Source organism: Chinchilla lanigera, unplaced genomic scaffold (genome assembly GCF_000276665.1).
Source record: "Chinchilla lanigera isolate Chin_1 unplaced genomic scaffold, ChiLan1.0 scaffold00014, whole genome shotgun sequence".
Lineage (NCBI taxonomy): Eukaryota > Metazoa > Chordata > Mammalia > Rodentia > Chinchillidae > Chinchilla > Chinchilla lanigera.
In genome coordinates this window covers 13,878,463-13,901,460 of record NW_004955415.1, presented here as the reverse complement: position 1 = coordinate 13,901,460, position 22,998 = coordinate 13,878,463, and the positions used below count along the sequence as shown (strand labels likewise).

Genomic DNA, 22,998 nt, shown 5'->3' with positions numbered 1-22,998 from the left:
CAACCTGAATGTCTGCTGGTGGGGAGACACAGTAAAGCAGTTCTTTATTAAAATACAGAACAAGTTAGCCATCTTGGCACATGCCTGCAATTCCAGCACTTGGTAAACTGAGACAGAAGGATTCAGAGTTCAAGGCTAGCCTGGGTTACATAGTGAGTTCAAAGCAGCCTAGACTACATATTGAAACCTTGTCTCAGAAAACTGAACCAAACCAAACTGAACCAGTGGGACAGAATTGTAGTTCAGTGCTACAGGACTTGGATAAGGCCCTGTGTTCATTCCCAACACACACACACACACACACAGAGAATACATGTATAGAACAATTATGATACACTAATTGAAAACAGCAATGTCCAAGAATGAACACATGCCTTTGCTTCTTTTCTTTTTCTTTATATTTGTGAGATGAAGTCTTGCTATGATGCGCAGATATAACCCAGGATGTTTGCACTGTACTATATCCCTAGCCCTTTTTAAAATTTTCAGACAGGTCTTGCTAAGTTGCTACATTGCCCAGGCTGGGCTCAAACTTACAATCCCCCTGCCTCAGCTCTCAGAGTGCTGGGATTACAAGTATATGTCCCCATGTCTGGCTCTTTGCTTATTTTCAAAATGAGAAAAAGAGACTCAAAGCAAAGGTCAAAAGAAAAGAAACATTAAGAAGATTCAGGATAATGCTCAATATCTAAGTAATAGAGGAATTTTAGAAGAAGAGAACAGAGAAAATGGAAGAAGTAAAGTTTTCAAATATAAGAAAATTTGCAGAATGGAAGGACTAAAGCTCCAAGGAGCCTATCAAGTACCCAAAATAATGGATAAATATAACTCAAAGACACATCTCTGTGAAATTTCAGGACACCAATGATAGAGAAGATTCTAAGAGCACATAAAAAATTAACATGATAGCAGAATTCTCCAAGCTTAGTAAGCAGGAGTTAGGACAATACTTTAAAAATTCTGTGGGAGGGCCAAGGATACAGCTCAGTGGCACAGCACCTGCATGACAAGTGTGAGGTCCTAAATTTGATTCCTAGTTCAAAAAAAAAAATATTCTGTGGGGAAGCCAGGCATAGTGGCACATGCATGTAATCTCAGATACTCAGGAAGCTGAAGCTGTAGGATTCCCAGTTTAAGGCTAGCCTGGGCAATAAGTCAGACCTCATCTCTAAACAAAAACAAAAATCTTAAAATTCTATACACAGCCCTAAAGACACTTTCAGATATGTCAGGTGCCAGCAATTTACCTACTAAGGGGCCCTTTCTCAAGAAGTCCCTGAAGAATGTATTCTATTAAATGATGAAGAATAAGAAGGATAACAACAAAGAAGGCTGGAAGCAGTAAAGGGATTCCCAGAATGATAGAGAAGGGAGACCCAGGCTGAGATCTGTGCAGGAATCTGAGGTCAACAAGCCTAAAATGTAGTAAGACCCTGGAGGGCTAAAGCGGAACTTTTCTAGGTTAAAAAAAGAAAACAGACTATCTAAGAGGCCTGACTTTGTAAAAACCTACACCAAGTCTCTGGAGAATATGGAAGAAATAATTAAACAGAAAATGAAACAAAAAATAAGGCTAATCTTAAATTCTGAAAAAAAAAAAAAAAAAAACTGCATAAGAAAAGAATAATCAAATTAGTTCAGCAATAAATATTTCAGTCATAATAATATAGAACACCAAAGAATTACTAAAATGGTGGTAATGAGTAGGATGCGGGTTTAGGACTATGAAATCCTCATATGCCATAATGGTTTCACTGGTCTTAAAGAAAAGCCTCCAGTGACAGGTCATCTCAGGCTCTGTCGACATGAAATGTGTTAAATGCATGATAACTGGATTCTTAGTTATGTCATAATATGGACCTAAGTCAATGTCTGGAAAACTGAGTTTCCTACCAGCAGTATAGAAAGATCACAAAAGCAAGAAATATTCCTAATTTGTTACTTGCCTTGATAAATAAAGCAAATCATTTAACCTCCATCTATATAGTCTTAAGAATGTATTAAGAGGAGATAATTAGCTATGGTCACCACATAGAACAGTTAAAGAGTAAAGAACAGAACATGGGCTGTGCAGTCAGTTGGGTCTGATGGTTAGTCTCACCCCTTTCTCCTTCTACTTGCACAAGCTATTCTGCCTTTCCTCCCTAAGCAACAGCCATAACCCACAGCAATAAATACATTTTACACTGCTACTAAATACTCACATCCAAGTACGTTTACATATAGTGGGTGAAAATTTCATGAAGTTATACATGTAACATGTTATAGTCTGTGTCTGCATGTCCCCTCAAATCCTCATGCAGTCATAGGGCAGGCTTCTAGATTTTTTTTTTCTTTTCCAGTACCAGGAATCGAACTCACAACCTCGCACTTGCCAGGCAGGCACTATGCTGCTAAGCTAAATCCCCAGCCCTTCTTCTAGATTTATGATTGATCTGTAGTCTAATGCTGAGATTATGGGTGTGAGTGCTACACCTGCCCCTGGGGCAGACAGTTTGCATATGTAAGGGAGAGAAAGAGGCTTCTTGCTGCCTCTCCTCCTTTTAGCTCTTGCGGCTTTTCCGCCGCCATGAATGGTTGCCCTCTGCCATGTGCCACTCTGCCTTGGAGCCAGCTGAGAATGGACTGAAACCTCCACAAACTGTGAGCTAAATAAACCTTTCCTTCCTTAATTTTGGGAGACAGGTACTTTGTCTCAGCAATGGGAGAAAAGTAATCAAGACATAACATGAAAAGAACAGAAATGTAATAGGACTATGCATTAAAGCAAAACAAGGCAGGCATAGAGGTGCACATGTATAATCCCAGCATTTAGGAGGCTGAGGCAAGAGGATAGCTGTTAGTTCAAGGCCTGGGCTACAAAGTGAGTTCAAGGCCAGTCTGAACTACAGAGCAAAACCTTGTCTCAAAAAAACAAAGAACAGGGCTGGGGATTTGGCTCAGCAGCAGGGCGCTTGTCTGGCAAGCGCAAGGTCATGAGTTTGATTCCCAGTACTGGAAAAAAAAAAAAAAAACCCAAAAAACCCAAAAAACAAAAAACCAAAGAACCAAAAAAAAAACAAAAACAAAACCCACATATACTAATGGCAGTCTGTTAAACTGATTTCATGAATGCACTATATTCTGTACTTTGAAAAATACCCTATAAATCAGTTTCTGCATAAGAAAAGTAAATCACTGTAAAACTCCTTCACTAATAAAACACAGAATTTAACTCATAGGATTAATTCTATAAAAGAGGGTATTATTATCTTCTAGGCATTGTTTTATGGTAAAACTATAATTAATATTAAAGCACAAAACAAATATCTGCTATTTTTATTTGCAATTCCCTATTTCATCAAGAATTGTGGTATTATTTCATTAGTAACTACAAGAACAATAATTGTAATAAAAGCAGCTAACATTAAAAAAGAATGCTTGCCATGTGCTAGCACCACAGTCAGTAATTCACCAGTATTAATTCCTTTAATCTGAATTAAATGAGGGTAAGAAATATTACTATCATTCATTCCTACTTCATGGATGGAGAAACTGAGGTGCAGAGAGATAAATAAACTTGTCTATGGCCATACAGCTAGCTTATGGCACAACTGTGCTTTTTTTTTTTTGGTACTGGGAATTGAACTCAGGACCATGCGCTTGCCAGGCAGGCACTTGTGCCACTGAGCTATATACCCAGAGTGTGCTCTTACTGCAAATACTATTGCCCTCATTATAGGAAGAGAATGAGATCAAGGCAAGTAGGGGTAGGGCCTGGTTGTGAGGTCTAATGAAAAATGCCATCCATAGTAACTAAAGATTCCATTCAGCTCTGAATGCCCACCATGAGCCAGACATGATTCCACTCAGGGTATCCATTTAACAGGGAAGAAATATGAGCATAGAGAATAGGATCACAGATGAGGGAACAGTGATTTTGTCTGAAGAGAAATAATAGTTACATGGCAATCAGTGCATGATTATTTCCTTTACTTCGCTCTTTGAGGAACCATCTAACTGTTTTTTACAAACCCGAAACCCAAGGTTCAAAGAAGTCAAAAACTGGCCCTGCCCTACCTGCTCTAAGACCCAGGACTCTGACTCTATCTTACAGACCATTTCTACTTTAACCGAGTGACTTAAATTCAAGAAGAGAGAGGGCTGGCTAAGGCCCTGTTGGCACACAACTTAACAGCTTCCCCAGGCTACTCTCTATACCATTCTGGGAAAATTATCTCACACTCCCTAATTATTATAGGACATCCACTTCCATAATCTCCAAGGAATCCTTCCTTTTCAAGGCTAATCCTACTGCTTAGTTGTTGTGCCCTTTCATGTTCAGTGTTTTATACTATCAACTAACTTTCCTCTTCTTCTTGTATTTCCAACCTTTTTCGTTATCTTTAAACACGCTTAAATTTCCCCAATCTAACCAGGATCCCACCTAACAGAAATAAATCCTCTTAACTCTATGCTAATCAGATATTCTTAAAAATTCCTTATATCTAGGTTAAATTACTTTGCTTGAGCAATTTTATGCATTTCAGGAAATGTTATGGCCATAAAATACACACAAAGCAAGAACAAACCAAGCATCTCTGGTACCTGAGGAAGTAAAGTTTTTTGGAGTGGTTGCTGCAGTGCTGGAAATCCCCTGCCAGGGCTGTGTTCTGGTGACTGTGGACTGGTTGTCTGGAAGCCATGTCCCGTTTGGAAAGATGGCAGTGCTTACAGAATTAGTGCTTATTGTTCTGATGGTCCCATTGTCCGAGTATGAATAATTGACAGTGGTTACATAGGTGGGTCCCAGAGTTGAATTTGGGCTGAATGTTGGTGCCGCAGAAAGAGAAGTTACTGAAGAGGCTGGGTTTGAAGTTTTGTTCTCTTCTCTAACCGATTCTGTTGTTGGTGCTTTAATTGATCCTAAGGAGGGTGAAACTACAAACACCAAAAAAATAGAGAAACACCATGTGAATAGTGTGAAGCTCAAAAGTTATTACACGAAGCAATAAGCTTTAATAAAGTCCTCAAACATTTGTTCAAGCAAACATACACACACACACTTTTATCTAATTTTGGACTTTTCTTACTCTGCCAAAGAACTACTATCTATAAGAAGCAGAAACAAGAATCTTCACTTAGTTTTTCAGAATCAATATACAGTATTTTAAATACAAATAATTTCTTTTACTATTCAGTAAAAGACATAATAATCTTTTTGATATATTTAAAATAGAATAGAGTTTGTGCAACAATGCTGAGCATTCAATACACTAAAGAGATTTCCAAAGACAGCTGTTTTACCACCACTTCTTTTTTGTGGGCTGGGAGTTAAACTTAGAGCCTCATGCATTGTAGGCAAGTGCTTTATAAATGAGCTCCAGTCCTCAACTCCTGTTGTAACTTTTAAGTAAATTTTTAATATTCTTTTTTTAATACCACCTTATTCTTCAAATATGAGTCATTAAAAGTGAAAACAAAATTCTATTTCAAATGCCATAGCTGGGCATGGTGGTCCATGCCTGTAATCCCACCACTCGGGAGGCTAAAGCAAGGGGTTCATTGTGAGTTTGAGACCAGCCTGGGCTACAAAGTGAGCTCAAATCCAGCCTGAACTGCATAGCGAGACCGTCTCAAAAAAGACAAAAAAAAAGAAAAAAAAAATCAAATACCAGCCTTCTCAAATGATCACTTACCTGTGGTAGTACTGTTGGCACTGACATGTATCAGACCACTACCAAGCAAAACAAGAATGAACCAGGAATCCATGCTGACCTGAAAAATAGGGAGTCATATTAGATGAGGTCTTAGATTATTATTATAATTATGTCTAAATGATTCAAAATACAAGAGCATTTTGGGTGGTATTTCCCTGGCTATTAAAATATGATCACAGCACCAGTGATCTCTTGGGAGCCTAATAAGTACGTTTACCCAGGATTTTAATCACAATTTGAATCATTATACAAATAAAAATAGGTCTTTGTGGGGGCACTACTGGGCACTGAACCTCAAACCTCATGCATGCCGGGCTAAAGCTCTACCACTGAGCTACTTCCCCAGTCCTAAAAATACATCTTAGTGAGAACAAGCTTTTAAAAGTAGTGTTTTCAACCTTGGTTGCACTTTAGAATCACCCAAAAACCTTTTTCAAAGTCCCTATGCCAAACCGTGTCTTTGTGAGGGAAAACTAAGTAGCTGTTCTTAAAACTCCCAAGTTGATTGCTATGTGCAGCTTAACAGTCTTCAGAGTGAGAGTTATGAAGAAGGGAGGCTAACGGTATTAATATACTGTTCTTTGAGGTAAATACTATATAGTTGACTTCTAATCCTTTATTTTGCCTCAAACCATAAAAGAGGACATTGGCACATTTCCATCAGTAATAGTGCCTCTGGCATCTGTTCAGATTTCTGTGCTCCACACTGAGCTAGATACTAAAAAAATGATTGGGGAGCAATTTCCTTACAAGCCCCATCTTCATGTGACTCCTAGTCTAGAAGTAAATCAATATGGTGGCCATGCTCCAGGGGAAAGAGGACATGCCTCCTTAACCAGTAAATGAAAATCTCCAGAGCCATGGGGCAGCGAGGGAGGAAGATGTAGGTACAAGTTTGCCATGGCTAGCATGGCAATGCCTTAGAAGGGGAATGGTTTGGTTGTAGCAACACAAAATTTTAAACATTTCCCCATTCTTCCTAAGTTGTGATTATTAAACCAGTGATACACTATTAGATTTTTGTAACTCGGAAAGAGCTGGATAGTCCATTAACATTGATCTGATAGGACCCAGCCTGTGCTTGCTTCGGAAGCATATATACTGATAGGACTCAGCTCAATGTCTACCTGACAATATTTTAAAGTTGAGAATATATACAGTTCTCCCAACAAGGATTAGGAAAAAAATTGGAAGACTGACTTTGAATACATGCATACCTATCCTTGATAAATCAGTAAGAAATGGTTTTGGGAAATACACGTATTTGGAGGGAAAGAGACCATTGCTCCATCCCCTATACTACCAAAATAAATTCCAATTGAGCTAAAGAATACTTAAAAACATATTTAAAAGTGAACAGACAAACACGTATGTGAACTCAGGATGAGGAAGGACTTTCTAAGCATAAAAACAATGCAAAAGCCAGGCATGGTTATGCATGATTGTAATCCTAGCACCTGGGAGACAGAGGAAGGAGGACTCCCACAAGTTCGAGGCCAGATAATGAGTTTAAAACCAGCCTGGACCACACAGTGAGACCCTATCTGGAAAAAAAAAAAAAAGACAATGCAAGCTGGGTGTTGTGGCGCAGGCCTGTAATCTTAGCACTTGTCTATAATACTAGCACTTGGGAGGCTGAGGCAGGAGGATCACTAATGAGTCTGAGGCCAGCCTTGGCTATATAGTGAGTTCAAGGCCAGACTGAACTACATAGCAAGATTCTATCTCAAAAAAAAAAAAAAAAAAAAAAAAAAAGGCACTGCAGAAAATCACAAAGGTAAAATAGGATCATCTGATAGCATAATAAAAGCCACTAAATGTGATCAAGAAAATACACCACAAGAGCTCATTCCCAATTCTGGGTGAAAGGGAAGCATTACGACTTTGGACAGAATAACATTATGAAGCTGGACTACAGATGATGTTTTGATAGCTGTTAACCATTTAGGCAAAATTCTCCATTATCTGAAAATTGTAAAAAAAAATTTTTTTTCCCCAAGGCTACTGCTTGCTCAACAGAACATTTGATTCTTCTATCCTTGTCTTTTAAAAAATAAGAACCATGGATTTGTAAAAAGAATAAAAATCAACCTCTCTCTCTTTCTCTCTGTGAGTGTGTGTGTGTATGCATGTATATGCAGAGAGAAAACCACTTTTTAAGTACTCTTAACTGGGAATTATGTTTTAACCAAAATATAAAGATTAATAAAAGAAACATGGGAGGAAAGTCTATTGGATACAACTATGCAAATATTATAAATGTGCAATAAAAATATTTGTTAAAAAAGGAAGAAAACTCAATACTGTCAGGATGCCAGTTTTTTCCCAAGTTGGTTAATGTGATTATAGATTAATGTGATCTTAATAAAAAAAATCACAGATTAATGTGATTTAATAAAAATCTAAGTTATTTTGTACATACTGACAAACTGTTTTTAAAGTTCCTATGAAGAGGCAAGAGATTCAGGAGAGTCAACTCAATTTTGAAGAAGAAAAACGTCAAAGGACTGACAATACCTGACATCAACTAATGTAAAACTACTCTGGGCAAATAAATCAATGGGATAGAATAGACAGACCAGAAATAGACCCACACAAATTTGACAAAGAACAAAGGCAATATAATGGAGTGAAAATAGTCTTATTAGGTGCTGGAACAATTATACAACCACATAAAAATCCTAGATAAGACCTTACTTATACCTTTCACAAAAATTAATAGAATCATATATATTATACAAAACTATAAAATCCCCAGAAGATAACATATGACAAAATCTAGATGATCTTGGATATGGTAACGCCAAAAAAAACCTGCTTCCCCTTGGCATGGTGATGGCTTTTTGGATATAACACAACCCACCAAGGAAAAAAGTTGGTAAGCTGGACATCATCAAAATAAATGCAAAAGGTAATGTCAAGTGAGTAACAGCACAAACCACAGACTAAGAAAATATTTGCAAAACACCTGTGACAAAAACCATTACCTAACATATACAAAGAACTCTTAAAATTAATCACTAAGAAATTTCACAACTAAATTTAAAAATGGGCAAAAGACCTGAATAGACACCTTACTAAAAATGATGTATTACGGGGCTGGGGATTTAGCTCAGCGGCAAAAGCGCCTGCCTGGCAAGCGCAAGGTCGTGAGTTCGGTTCCCGGTAAGGGAGAAAAACCAAAAAAAATAAAAAATAAAAAATAAAAATGATGTATTATGGCAAATAATGAATGTGAAAAGAAGCTGAACATCATACATCATTAGGGAGCTGAAAATTTAAAAAATGAGACACCACTACATATCTATCAGAATGGCCCAAATCCAAAATATTGATGATACTAAATGTTTGTGAAAATATGGTGCAACAGGAACATTTATTCATTGCTTGCAGGAGTTCGAAAATGGTAGTCACTTTGAAAAACAAGCTAGCAACTTCTTATTAAAACTAAATATTAAAAGAAAAATAAACATATTCTTACTGTATCAACCAGCCAATTGTATTCCTTGGTATTTTACACAACTAAATTGAAAAACTATGTCCACACAAAACCTGCCCAAAGATGTTTATAGTAAATTATCTGTAACAGTCAAAACTTGGAAGCAGCCAAGATATCCTTCATCAGGTGAATGGACAAACTATGGTACATATCCAGACAATGGAAAATTATTCATTGCTTAAAAAAAGAGCTAAAATCATGAAATGACATTAAAGAAGTTTAAATGCATATTATTAAGTAAAAGAAGCCAATCTGCAAAAGCTGTATACCATATGACTCTAACTGCAATAGTCCTACCTTATCAGTCCTTTTGCTTTCTAGTTTAAGTTATGTGGAGTCAACCACAGTCAGAAAGTATCAGTATCTGTCTTAACTCTTTTAAGAGAGAGAGCTCACACTCACAGAACTTTTACTGTATATTGTTACTCTCTTATGATGTCTCATTTATAAATTAAACTTACATTACAGATGACTTTTAGGTCAGTGACATTCTTCTGAATGATACTACAATGGTGGACACATCATTATACATTCATCCAAATCCACAGAGTATTCGTCACTAAGAGTGAACTCTACTGTAAACTATAGAGCTTGGATGATGATGATGAGTCACTGTTCACTGACTTCAATATAATGTACCACTGTGACGTAGAATGTTGATAATGGGGGAGATGGTACACGTGTGTCAGCAAGAAGCATTTGGAACTGCTCAATTTTCTGCCCAATTTTGCTGTGAACCCATAACTCTCTAAAAAATTAAGTCTGTTAATAAAAAGGAAATGAACTGGGGTGTACGGTCATACATAAGACAAAATGTTAAAACAAAAACTCATGTATCAATATTGAAAATATGAAGATCTCCAATGTTTTTTTCAGTGCTGGAGATCAAACACAAGGAGTGCTTTGCACATGTAAACATATACCCTACACTTACCCCCAAGACCCCAATTTTGAAACAGTTAACACCTAAACGAAAGATTTACAGAAAAAAAGTCAAGAAAATATACCTAAAAGTGTGACTATCTCCATTAGTGAAAGGAATATAATGAGATAACATTTTTACTTTCCAATCAATAAAGTTCAATCATATGAAAAATTCAATGCAGACAGTCACATGAAGACTGCCAATCAGCCTATAATAACAAACTTGTTTCTGGAAGATTACACTACTATCTTAACGGTGTCTGAACCTCTAATCATAATACTGGGAAGGTAGTAACAATCCAAATATCCAACAACAGGGAAAAAAGGAGAAAGGTGAAATAAATATTATGTTGCTATAGAAGATGACATGGTTGCTATTCAAGAAGCTACATTCAAAAAATGTAGGCAAATGGAACAAACCTTTATTATTTTTTTAAAGCCAAGGTCTACATACACACACAAAAAAATCATGATTCTCCTGCCTCAGCCTACCAAGTGCTGGGATTACAGGCACATACCTCAGTTTAAACCCTTAATTTGTTAAACTTAAAAAAATAAACCAGATACAAAACTGGAGCTCACCTAAGTTTGTGTGTACATGAATGTATATGCACGAAAGTAAGGCTGGAAGGAAAAAGTTTTTTTTTGGTATTGCTAGGGATTGAACCCAGGGACTTGTGCATGCAAGGCAAGAGCTCTTCCACTGAGCCACATCCCCAGCCCCAGGAAAAACTTCTATAAACATCTGAGGACTACACTTTATAACTGTCTATTTTTAAATATTATTCCTTATTTTTGAGATTTTAAAATGAGCATGCTTTTTTTTACAAACTAAAAAAATCAAGAAAACTGAAAAAGAAAACAGGTTTCACCACAGAGCATAAATATAAGAAGCAAAACTTTTTTTTAAAAAAAGGCATATTTCAAGTGAAAAAATGCAAGGGAAAAGAATAAACAAATGTGATAGCTGGACAGGATTTGTATGGGTAAATTAGGGAACGAGAAACTTTTGGAAAGATCCATGTTATTAATAAGGCATATCCACAGGCCAAATCAGGGAAACCCCCAGTGTAAAATTATTCATTGTTTAAAAAAAGCCTCACTGTTCTCAGAGACATAAAGATCCCAAGAAACTCCTGTGATTTCCTGACTCCTATGTACAACTTATCTGCAACTACATCACTCCTTACTTCCCGCCAGTCTATTCCAAGCACCAGCAAATAGGGTAAGTCCTCATTCTTCAAGGATGACATATGCAAAGCACTTCTCCTGTAGTCTGCTCTAACACTTGCTGTTCCTGAAGGTTTTTGTCTTGTGATTTCTTGGCAATGGAGACATAATGTGATTCATCATTTTCTTCCCTTCCTTCAGCCCTGACATTCTCCTGGATGACTTCCACATCCACACACATGACAGCCACAGTCCACATCTGGTAAGCCCTTCAGCTCCCTGATTTCCTCAACTCCAACAACTTCACACCTCCATTCCACTTAGGCCACCCATAGTAATGGCTGCCCTCCAGATTTTGTCATCATCTAGAAAAGCTCTCATACAGAATCTGAATTTTTCGTTTCCACTCTCCAACCATGCTTCGTATCCTTACAGTTCCCTTTCTGTTATGTCTACTACACCTATACTGACCTCATTAGTCTCTTTAATTTTCTTTGCATTCTGTCTACAATGTCTTTATTTCCTTCTCTACCAAAGAAAAGTTAGTTTACTCTCATGTTAATAACCTAAATTCTTTAGCTACACTGTTCCATTATGCCGATACAGAACAACAAACTGGGAATGGTGGTGTAAGCCTGTTATACCAGCACTTGGGAGGCTGAGGCAAGAGCATCGCCCTGAGTTTGAGGCCAACCTGGGCTACATAGTGACTTCAAGGTCAGCCTAGACTACAAAGTAAAAGCCTGTCTCAAAAAAACAAAAGAAAACAGAACAACCAACAAACAGTCCGGGACTCTCAGCCCTAAACTTGGATTATCAAATGCTACTTAAGAAAGTCAAGCAACCCCTAAGGTTGGTATCACTATAGAGTACTATTTCTGCCTCAATGGAACCCCAAACACAATCTTTTTGCATTTCACAGTCAGAATTTCCAATTCTCCTTAGCAGTGATTTCAAACCTCCTCTCTCCTCCAAGTGTCTCCTTTTACAACCTTGGCTATTGGCCTTGCCTACATTTCCAACAAATAGAAGCCTCTGGATCAGGACACCCTTACCTCTCAGTCACTCTATTTAGAAATTTCCTCTTTTTCTGCACCTTCCCCCAAAATCTTAGTCCCTTAAAAACCTGGCTCTCAACCACAACTCCAGTCTTAACTGCTCCTTTTCATATCAGTATTTGAATGCTGTTAAGAATTTTCAAAGATGGAAAACTCCTTTGCATCTACATCCATCCTCTAGCTATCTTTCTCTCTGCTCTGCTTCATAGGCAGATTTCTAGAAAGAGTTGCCTGCATGGCAATCTGGCTGCTTCTTTTTCATTATAACACTAAAACAGCTATTCTTTACCAAAGAGCTTTGCTAAATAGCTTTAAAAATACTTGTAATTCATTTACAAAGGTCAATTTTCATAATACGTAAAAGACAAACATGTCCTGGAAGGACATCAACCATCCCAGCTGCAATCTGCATGATGCTAGACACCTTGTGCACACAGGGAATAGTTCCACTTTGTCATGAGATGATTTTAAAATATTTGTGATATTTCAATTTTTTATTTCAAAAATGAATTTGGTGAGCTGGGTATGGTGGCACATGCCTGTAATCCCAGCACTTGGGAAGCTGAGGCAGGAGGATCATTGTGATTTTGAGGCCAACCTGGGCTACAAAGTAAGTTCAAGACCAGCCTGAACTGCAGAGTGAGACCCTGTCTCAAAAAGACCAAAAAAAAAAAAAAAAGTTTGGCAGCTACTTACAGAAAGTAATATATACCTCTTCTATAATCCAGTAATTTCATTCTCACATACTGCCCAAGAGAAATGAAAACAGGTCTACAAAATGATTTCTACAAGAATGTGCATAACAAAAAACTGCGAACAGTCCAGATGCCCATCAATAACAATATACAAACATTGGTATATTCTCATGGTAGAATATTCCTCAGCAATAAAAAAAGTATTGATACATACAACATCATGGACAAATCTTAAAAAAAAAAAAAAAACATGCTGAGTGAATAAAGCTTTGCATGAAGGAGTACATAATGTACGATTCCTTACATGGAGGTCTAGAACAAGCAAAACTAACCTATGTTGGACAAAATAGAAGAGTTGCCTAGGAAAGAAATCAAAGATTTCAAAGGAACATGTGTTTTCCTCCCAAACAGTAGTTATACATGTTGATTAACCTTAATTGAAATGTTTGGGACCAGAAGTACTTGAGAGTCTGGAGTATTCCAGATTTTGGATGTTTGCATAGGTTCTACGAGTGCAGTGATTGTGCTTAAAGAGTTTAGGAACATGGAAAGTTTCAGATTTCAGATTTTTGGGTTAGGGATGTTCAAAGTATATTCCATACCTTGACAGGGGAAGTGAATTACATGGATAATGTGAACTTTTCAGAACTCAATGAATAATAATTTATGATTTGTGAACTTCATTTTATAATATTTGCCTCCAAAAAATATCCCACAGATAAACAAATACTGTACTCTAGTAAGTGATATGCATGATTAAGTATTTGGGAAGAAGTATACTTAATGTTACTATGAAATGTATAAGTATGAAATACATTAGAAATTGAATGCTTAGGTGAATAGAAGGATAGATAGTTACATAATAAAGGATGGCTACTAAAATGTCACACTACTGCACAAAGGATATAAAATTCTCAAATTTTTTCTATATTTGAAAATTTTTATAATAAATTTTTTTCATCTTTTTTTTTTGTCTTCTTGAGACAGGGTCTTGCTCAAGGTCAAACCGGCCTCAAGTTCACTTTGTAGTCCAGGCTGGACTTGAAATCACAACAATCCTCCTACCTCAGCCTGAGTGCTGGGATTACAGGAGTGTGCTACCACACCCAGCAATTTTTATAATAAGTGACAGATAAAAATAATCAATTCAGGGAGAACTGATGTTTTTAAAGGACTGAATCTTACCATCCTGGAACACAATATTTTCTTTATTCAATTTGATATGTTACTCAAAGTATTCTTTTTTGCCCAACACACTTCTTTCTCCATTTATTCTGAAGTATTCTGTGAACTACTTAAAAAAGTAAAGTATGCTGATTATAAGAAGCACAAACAGAACAGAGGGATACAAAGCTAATATAGGTCTAATTTACCATCTACTAGTTTCTCTTCCTTCTATATCCTTTAGAAATTAACTCTATTATATTACACATTTAAAAAATTAAATATTATATATAATGTCTGCAGCTTACATTTTTACCTAAATTATAAATCCTGAGCATGCTCCATATCAGTACATGTAGCAACTTTTCTTGTCAATAGGTGCATAGTGTTTCATCATATGGATATTCCAGATAATCCTTTCTGTTGGCTATGGTTAAGTTCACTGTATATGAGCTGGGGATGTAGTTCAGTTGTAGAAGACTTACCTAGGCATGTGTGAGGGCCTAGGTTCAACCCCCAGTTCCACTAAAAGTAAAAAAAGAGTTGATTATATATAATTTTCTCTTGTTTTATACATCCTTTCCCATTAATGGCCTGAATAAAGACAGAATTATATATTCCAAGAAAGCCAAAATAATAGGAGAAAGCCAAGTTTATAATTGTTCGTTTTTTCACAAGGCACTTGTGAATCATAAACCTTTGGTTAACTGAGTACAGAACTAAGCAAGAAGGCTTTGGAAGATGTGTCATGAAGTCTGGGTCTTTCTGTACTACTATATTAGCAAAATGGCACACAATTGTGTTATCTCTTCTGCTCCACCACACCCAGACAAAAGGCCAATATATAGTTCTTATTTCATTACAAAAAACATTTCTTACTCACTAAAAAAGTATGTTCCCACTACATATACAACAGGTTGCACAATCAGTGAGGTTCAACATTCAAATACCAAAGGAAAACAAAGATGTCACTAGAAATATTTAAAAGCCCCAGGATAAAAGATAAAGGAAGTTCTGAAAAAAGAATCAGCTATAGTTTTCCTATATCTAAGAACATTTACTGTATATTCATAAAACTCAAACTCAGCATGTATACCTGAGACATTTTCTGAGGATATATGTGAAAGCTCTTAATGCTCTAGCGGGGACAGGGATATCGGACAATGTCCACCCACTGTTAAATCACTCACATTTACCTTCTCAACTCAAAGGCAGGCTGCTCTGAGTGTTTTGTATGCCTTATCTCAACCCTTACCAATTCTGCTATGTTGATATTGGTGTTACTATAACTTACTGTGCTATGTACCTAGGGCAGGGTGCCTCTCTTGAATTGCAGAAACCTTGAATATTTAATCCACAGTCAATCAATTATACATGCTTATACATATGTATTTCATGGGTGAATTAGCTGACATATATATTCTGCTCCCAAGATGAACAAACCATTCATGGGCATACCAAATACTTGTTAAAGACAACCTCCTTTGGCTTCTGTCCAAAAAGAAACATTCCATCTCTAGATATATACTATAGTTCCTGTCAATAGACACTAAGGCTCTGAGAGCAAGGCCCTCTCACCTGAGGGCAAGGAGAAGAAGAAGAAAGAAAACTGAGTGCTAGTACCAAGGGGAACATGCCCATTCGTCACATTGATGTGGACAGGTAACTAAACTCTAGCCAAGGAGATATAAAATGTATTATGAGGTCTCTACAAAGGTAGCTTAAAAGGGAAGGACTGAATCTTTTCCCTTGTCCTCTCTCCACATAATCTGGAATTTGGATGTGATAATTAGAGCCTGATTAGACATTTTAAACCCTAAAGATTACAAAATTGAGAGCCAGAAAAAGACAAAGTTCTCTGATAACCCTGTCAAACCTGCTCTACCTGTTCTACTTAAACCTTCACATTTTACATACCTAAGAAAGAAATAAACCTATTTTGTGATTTATGCAACTAACTTCAATCCTGATACAGCTACTCACAAGAAGTAGGGCCAGCTCCACATATTATAATTTGTGGTGCTCTAACAATGGGAATGTTGCCTAAGGTTTTCTGTACACACTTACTAAAAAAGAAATATAAAGAATCAGCATTATTAAATCATTACTAGCAAAGCAGACCTTGTCTGCACATTTCTCAGAATTTAGACCTTGGCTGTGGTAGTTTCCATTAAGAGTCTTTCTATTCTAGTGGGGTGGGGCACCAAGGAGAACCAAGGTGTGAGCATGCTTATACTCCCAGCATTCTAGGAGTCTGAGGCAGGAAGATTGAAAACTCCACTCCAGCCTGTGCAATTAGCAACTTACCAAGACCCTATCACAAATAAATAAATAAGTAAGTAAGTAAGTAAGTAAGTACTGTAAGTATTTCAAAAGGGCTGGAGATGTAGCTCAGTGTGAAGCCTTGAGTTTAATCACCAGTACTACCACAAACAAACCAACCAACAAACAAGCCTTTCTGTTCAAAGTTAAGCATTCTGTATTTAATTCATTACTGATAAAACATGATCAAGTGGCAGATATACAGTATATTAATATTGAAACACTTTACTCAGTTAAATCTCAGGAACTCTTCAAGTTACATGCTCTTCTTACTCTCATTTTGCTGATACAGAAACTGAAAGATTTCACAACTGATATAGTATGGAGGCAAAATTCAAACTCAAGATTACTTGCCTTTTCTTTACATATCTTACCATCATGTTATTCTTCAAAAGTTTAAAGACTAAAAGTTAAGTCTTTCCAATGTCAATTAAAACTTATAGATACTTATGTCCATTTTACAGATTTCTCAACAAAAGGGTAGTGATTTTTTTTCCCCCCCCAGTACTGGGAACCGAACTCACAACCTTGCGCTTGCCAGGCAGGTGCTGTGCCGCTGAGCTAAATCCCCAGCCCCAAGGGTAGTGATTTTTTAAAATGTACTTATACCCAATATATATATATGTTCAAGCACTAGTCTCAATTTTAAGTAAACTCACCTCTTTCATGGATATGAAGCTCTCTATGGGAAAAGATACAAGTCCAACTCCCAGTCTTAATGATAACACCTGGCAGGCCTGGGAGAAACAAACGGCAGCTAGGAAAGTTTACTTTTCAACTTTGCCCTGAGCTTTCTCCTAGCACTGTTCAGGTTCTCAGATTACAGGAAAAGGTGTCTAGAAGCGGGGCTTAGTCCCTTCAGCTAATTGTTCACTTAATCAGATGATATTATTTATTATTAGGAACAAAAAACTATTTTCAAAACTACAATCATGCCTACATTGTAGACACTTGTAACAGGCATTTTATATACTTTAATCCATTTAATCTTCACAACTTTATGAGTTAGGTAGTATTATTCCATTCTGCAGATGAAGAAACACAAGATCAGAGGTTAAAGAATTTGCTCAAGGTAACATAATTAAGAAATTGCTACTAGCATTCAAGCTCTGTGCTTTTCAAATTCCAAAGCACATTTTCTCCCCATTGTGATTGGTGATCAGATACTGGTGGGTATACAGACAGATCAGATAAGAACACTGTTACAAGAAGTTCGCCAAGCAGTAATGAGGCATAATAGACTTCAAATCCTGAATCACCCTCTACTATAAAAAAAATCAGTTAATTAACCATGAGGAGAACTGGGGAAACTGCATACCAGAGAAGAAATTTTCAGAGGAGATGATGCTTGAGTAGAACTTGGAAAGATATGGAGCAATTAGCTAAAAGAAGAGTCAGACAGTTTTTCAAGCAGAGAACTTGTCAGTTGAACAAGGCTGTCTGGTCTCAGGCATGACAAGGAGATGGGTGAGGTCATCAAATAGGACCTCAACAAATTTATCTGCTAAATGAAAGTGAAAACGGCAGACATGAAAAGACTGGTGTCTGTGAGAATGGGGGCAAGTAATGGGGAATCACCCAAAATTTTAGCATAAGGAAGTTGACTAAAACAATTAGGATTTTAGAAATTAACAGAAATAATTAACAGCAGGGTGGAGCATCAACTGATGCAGTTTGAGGTATGCAGGATCACCTGACAGAAGCCTTTAGATGTTATCTAACTAATAAAGCAGTAGGATCTCAGAGCAAGATAGGACAATCTCAAGGAGATTAAGAAGAGAATTTATAGGGCTAAAATTAAAGATTTAATGAGATTGATTGATTTATTTATAGCAGTACATGTTTGCATTCCCTGTGAGTTGATACATGTACGTAATACACCTTAATTTCTTTTTTCATCCCCTTTCCCTCCCCTCCTTTCCTCCTCTATCTCCTTATTTCCTATTCTCTATCTTTTATTTTGTTCTTTATCATTTGGGTTTCTCATATCTGAGAAGGTAGTTAAGCTTGTGTGTTTGACTTATTCCAATTAACATGACGGTCTCAAGATGCATCCATTTTCCTACAAACAACTTCAGTTTTTTCTTAATGGCAGAGTAGAATTTTATTTTGTATAAATACCACATTTTCTCATCCATTCATCTATTGATGGACATATAGGCCACTTCCAAGATTTAGCTATTATGAATTGTGCTGCTATACACATGGGTATGCATGTATCATTGTAATATGATATCTTTAACTCTTTTGGGAAGATACCTACAAGGAATAGCTGGGTAAAATGGAATTTCTAGTTTTATTTTTTTGAGGAATCTACATACTAATTTCCATAGTGGTTGTAGTAGTTTACATTCCCACCAACAATGTAGAACTTAATGAGATTGTGGAGATAAGAAGGCTACAGTGTTTGATTTAGGTGAATAACAATGCTGTGCATGGGATAATGACCAATTTGGGGGCACACATGGGGGAAAATGATGCATCTAGTTCTGAAAAAAGAGAATGTGCAGTAACACTGCACATGCTGTACCTGCAGGGGTAGGTGGGAGAAGAGGCAGGATGGCAGACAGGCAATGACAGATCAGCTGCCATGGAAGTCAGGCAGAAAGCCAAAGAAGGGAGAGGACAGCTGTAGGAGTGACAAAAGCAGTAATGAACAAGCCAGGCAGGAGACATCTGACAAGCATAAGAGGCAGGAGTAGGTGGGTGTTGATGAGTAGAAAACTGATACATGCCACCAAAGGCGAGTGGAGAATGAGCAGCACGCTGAAGAGCCACCAGGGTGACAAAACAGCTTGAGAAACTGCTGAGAAACTTCTGAGGAAGTCCTTGAACACTAGAAATGTTGAGAAAGGCAATGTAATGGAGAAATACCAAAAAAAGGCAACAGAACCTTCCACATTGTTAGTGGGACTCAGAGGCTCTGGAGAGCACCTCACTTTCACAGAGGAAATTCCAGAGAATGAATATGGGCCTTTAAGGTTATAAAAGATTCTTCTGGGGTGAGTGGGGACTGGGGACTGGGAGCTGAACTGAGGCTCTTTGCACTAAGTTATGTCCCTAGCACCCTGGCCACTTTTTAAAATATCTTGAGACAAGTTTCTGCCTCAGCCTCCTGAGTGCTGGGATTACAGACTTGAATATAAATATTTATAAAGCTTTGGCCTAGTATTTTGCCAAAAATTAGGTTGTTAGTCACCATATTTATTAGACACTGGCAGACAATAACTTCTGTGGCTTTGACACTAATCAATACTGACTCTCTCATCAGGAAGGAAGGTTATTCACGCCTTCAGAGTTCCTGCTAAGCTAAACATAGTCCAGTGTATACTCTATGAAAGAGGCCATGAGACCAGCATGGGGGAGGGTGGGTAGCTTAATTCTTTACAATGCCTGTGGAGAGTCTGGCAGTGATAAAAGCCTAGAAAACTCATGAAAGGCCCTTTTATAACCAGGGTGAATGCAGACCACAAAGGCAAAGTCAGATGACCTACTTAAAGCTTTGCTTTTACTCATGAGAATTCATTCTCATTCCAGATTAGTCTCTTTCTAGAAAAAGAAAACCTTACATAATAATCAGAAAGTTAAGATACAGGAAGTATAACTCTCTAAGTTCCAATTTCTCTCAAATATTAGTTCAAGTCCTAGTAACTCTGGCCAAAGACAGAAATTACTTGTAGGGCTCTGAGAGGCATGCTTGTTTATCTCAGTGTAACAATGTGTTTGCTGACTGCTGAGCTTTGAGAAAATTTAAATTCTATAATCCATCCATCAGACCAGAAGTTTAGGCTAGTAATATCATGAATGGAAAAGATTTCCTGCTATTTTTCTGGGATGCACATAAAGTAAATGGATGGTAAACTTGGAATGGCAGCCCATTTTTTTCAAAGCAGGGAAATGCTCATTTGCTCTTTTATTCAGTTAACTTCCTCAACTTGTACCAGGCTGTGCAGGCAAAGGAAAAAGTAGCTCTTGCCCTTAAGGAGCTCACATCTCAGGCACTCTCATCTCTCTTTCGCTCATTGCACAGAACACTTCAACTAGTTAATAAAACTATTCATTCGGGAGATGAAAATGAATGAGGCTTTTCTTCATTTTAATTAATTTATTTTTTCCTTTAAATAGAGAAAAAACAGTATTTTTATCTCATCTTGGGTTTGGGTAGGGGTTACTGGGGGGTTGAACCCAGGGCCTTCTGCATGCTAAGCAAGCACTCTACTGCTACCTAAGTCCCCAAGACTCATTTTTTTTTTTTTTTTTTTTGCTTTTTCTCCGGTACCGGGAACCGAACTCACGACCTTGCGCTTGCCAGGCAGGCGCTTTTTGCCGCTGAGCTAAATCCCCAGCCCCTCATTTTTTTAATGAGTAAAAACTTAGCTGTTCTCATTCTGCAAACTCAATAAATACTTCTAGAATGCCTGCAACAGGTGTCCAAATATGCAAATATTTGTGAGGAATACAAATAATTTGACAGTCTCTCTCATATCCTTCTTCCATGTCTGCCCCCTTCTTGCTTCCCTCCTTCTGTTTTGTCTTAAATGAATAATTAGATAACTAGTCCAAGATCACAGAGCTGATTCCAGAACCCAGATTCATCAATACTTAATTCACTGATTTTTCTAAAGGGAAATGATAGGAAAATGGGGAGGGGGGATAATATCCTACAGCTTTATAAATATAGTTTAAAATCAACCCCAAGGGCCTGGGATATAGCTCAGTGGCATAAGTGGCTGCCTGGCAAGCGCAAGGTCCTGAGTTTGATTCCTGGTACCAAAAAAAAAAAAAAAAAAAAAGAATAAAATCAACCTCAAACCTCTTCCCCACATACTTTTTTTGGCTGTCATTTAATAATTGCTTCTGCCTGTGCTTCTAGTTCTCTTTCATCAGCTAGCTTTTAGCTTAAATAAAACCTGCCCCAGTCAGTTATGGGAGAACCATTCTCTCCCTTCCTCATTCCAAATATTATTGGGATGATTTATTTATTGCTTTAACAGAACTTATTATTTACATATATAGTTACCTGTCAGTTAACCATTTCACTGTGCTCCACACAAACTAAACACCACGTCTGTTCTGCTTGCAGACCTATGCAGCATTTATCAATGTGCCCTACACATAACTGGCATACTAGGTAACAGAATGAAGTTGACCAGGGACAACATCAGTCCTGTTTAAAAGCATTCCTGTCTACGAAGCTGGACTAAAATGTGTTAAGATCTCTATGCAAGGCCAGAAACAAATGTGAATTTTCTCTAGAAAGATATCTTAAGTCAAATTATTTCTACAATGTTTAAAATACAGTGGATAGCACACGAGAAGACAATATGAGGATCAGCAGAAAGCAGACAAGAGCAGTCCCACAGAGGGAGAGGGAAGGAGGAAGAGGGGAAGAGGGGGACCAAAAACAAAACAGTAGTATACTGCACAGATGACTATAAAAATTCCCACCCCTATGCATATGTTTTTTATAGTGACATACAGCCATACTTCCTACAGAGAGGTGAAGTTTATTTCCCCATCCCTTTAATTTGAGCTGGCAATGTGACTTTATCAATTTGCTCTTTGGAAAAACTGCTGTCATAATGTGAGAAGCCTTGACTCACCTCCTTACATGGACTGAGATGCCCAACCAATAGCCAAAATCAACTGCAGATATTTGCTTACGACAATCTCAGCACCAGAGAAACCATTAACTACAGCTGCATCATTGACTCCAGTCAAGACCAACAGATAAACCAGATAACCCAGCACAAATGGCTAATTCACAGAATTGTTGGTTAATTAGATGGTTTACTTTAAAGTATTAAACTTGGGGATGTTTTGTTATGCAACAACAGAAAATGGATACAGAAATATTGTATTTAAGGAAAAACAATTAGACTAACAGCTGATCACAATACTTATGTACGTACTCTTAATTTTACAACATCATTATTTCAGTGGCAGAATACCAAGGAGAAGACATACATCATCCAAGGACTCTGCACCCTCTGCTAAAGAGATAGGGTGTTTTCAGTTGTACAGAGGATATTTCTATGACAGAAATATGATATGCTACTGTCTTAATTTAGAAATTAAATATAGAGAGATGCATGCCTGTAATCTCAGGTACTTGAGAGACTAAGGAAGGAGAATTCCAAGTTCAAGGTAAGGCTAGGCAACTTGGTGAGGACCTGTCTCAAAAAAACAAAAAAACAAACAAACAAAAAAACCCAGAGAAAAGTGAACACTGGTTGTAGTGGCATACACCTGTAATCCTAGCATTCAGGAGACTGAGACAGGAGGATTGCAGTAAGTCTGAGGACAATGAGGTCAAAGCCAACCTGAACTACACATGAGACCATTCTGAAAAAAACCCCAAAAACTCAAAAAAGAAAAACAAAACAAAAAAAGAAGGGTTGGGGATATAGCTCAGTGGTGGAGCACCAGTACCATAGATAGATAGATAGATAGATAGATAGATAGAT

General features: G+C 37.3%; 1 protein-coding gene across 4 annotated transcripts in view; it reads right to left on the bottom strand.

Annotated features, from left to right (window-relative positions):
• The window catches only part of Ptpra (protein tyrosine phosphatase, receptor type, A), a 147,135-nt gene that overhangs the window by 65,608 nt on the left and 58,529 nt on the right, over positions 1–22,998 (bottom strand). For 2 of the 4 annotated variants that reach the window (XM_005380770.2, XM_005380771.2), the window contains exons 2-4: positions 17,191–17,268; positions 5,679–5,757; positions 4,588–4,920 (exon numbers count right to left, since the gene is read on the bottom strand). In XM_005380770.2, coding sequence (XP_005380827.1) covers positions 4,588–4,920; positions 5,679–5,757; positions 17,191–17,199 — 421 coding nt within the window. In that variant the 5' untranslated portion in view covers positions 17,200–17,268. Of the gene's footprint in view, positions 1–4,587; positions 4,921–5,678; positions 5,758–14,525; positions 14,628–17,190; positions 17,269–22,998 lie in introns of those variants that run through there. The other 2 variants (XM_013512313.1, XM_013512312.1) reach the window with 2 other exon arrangements.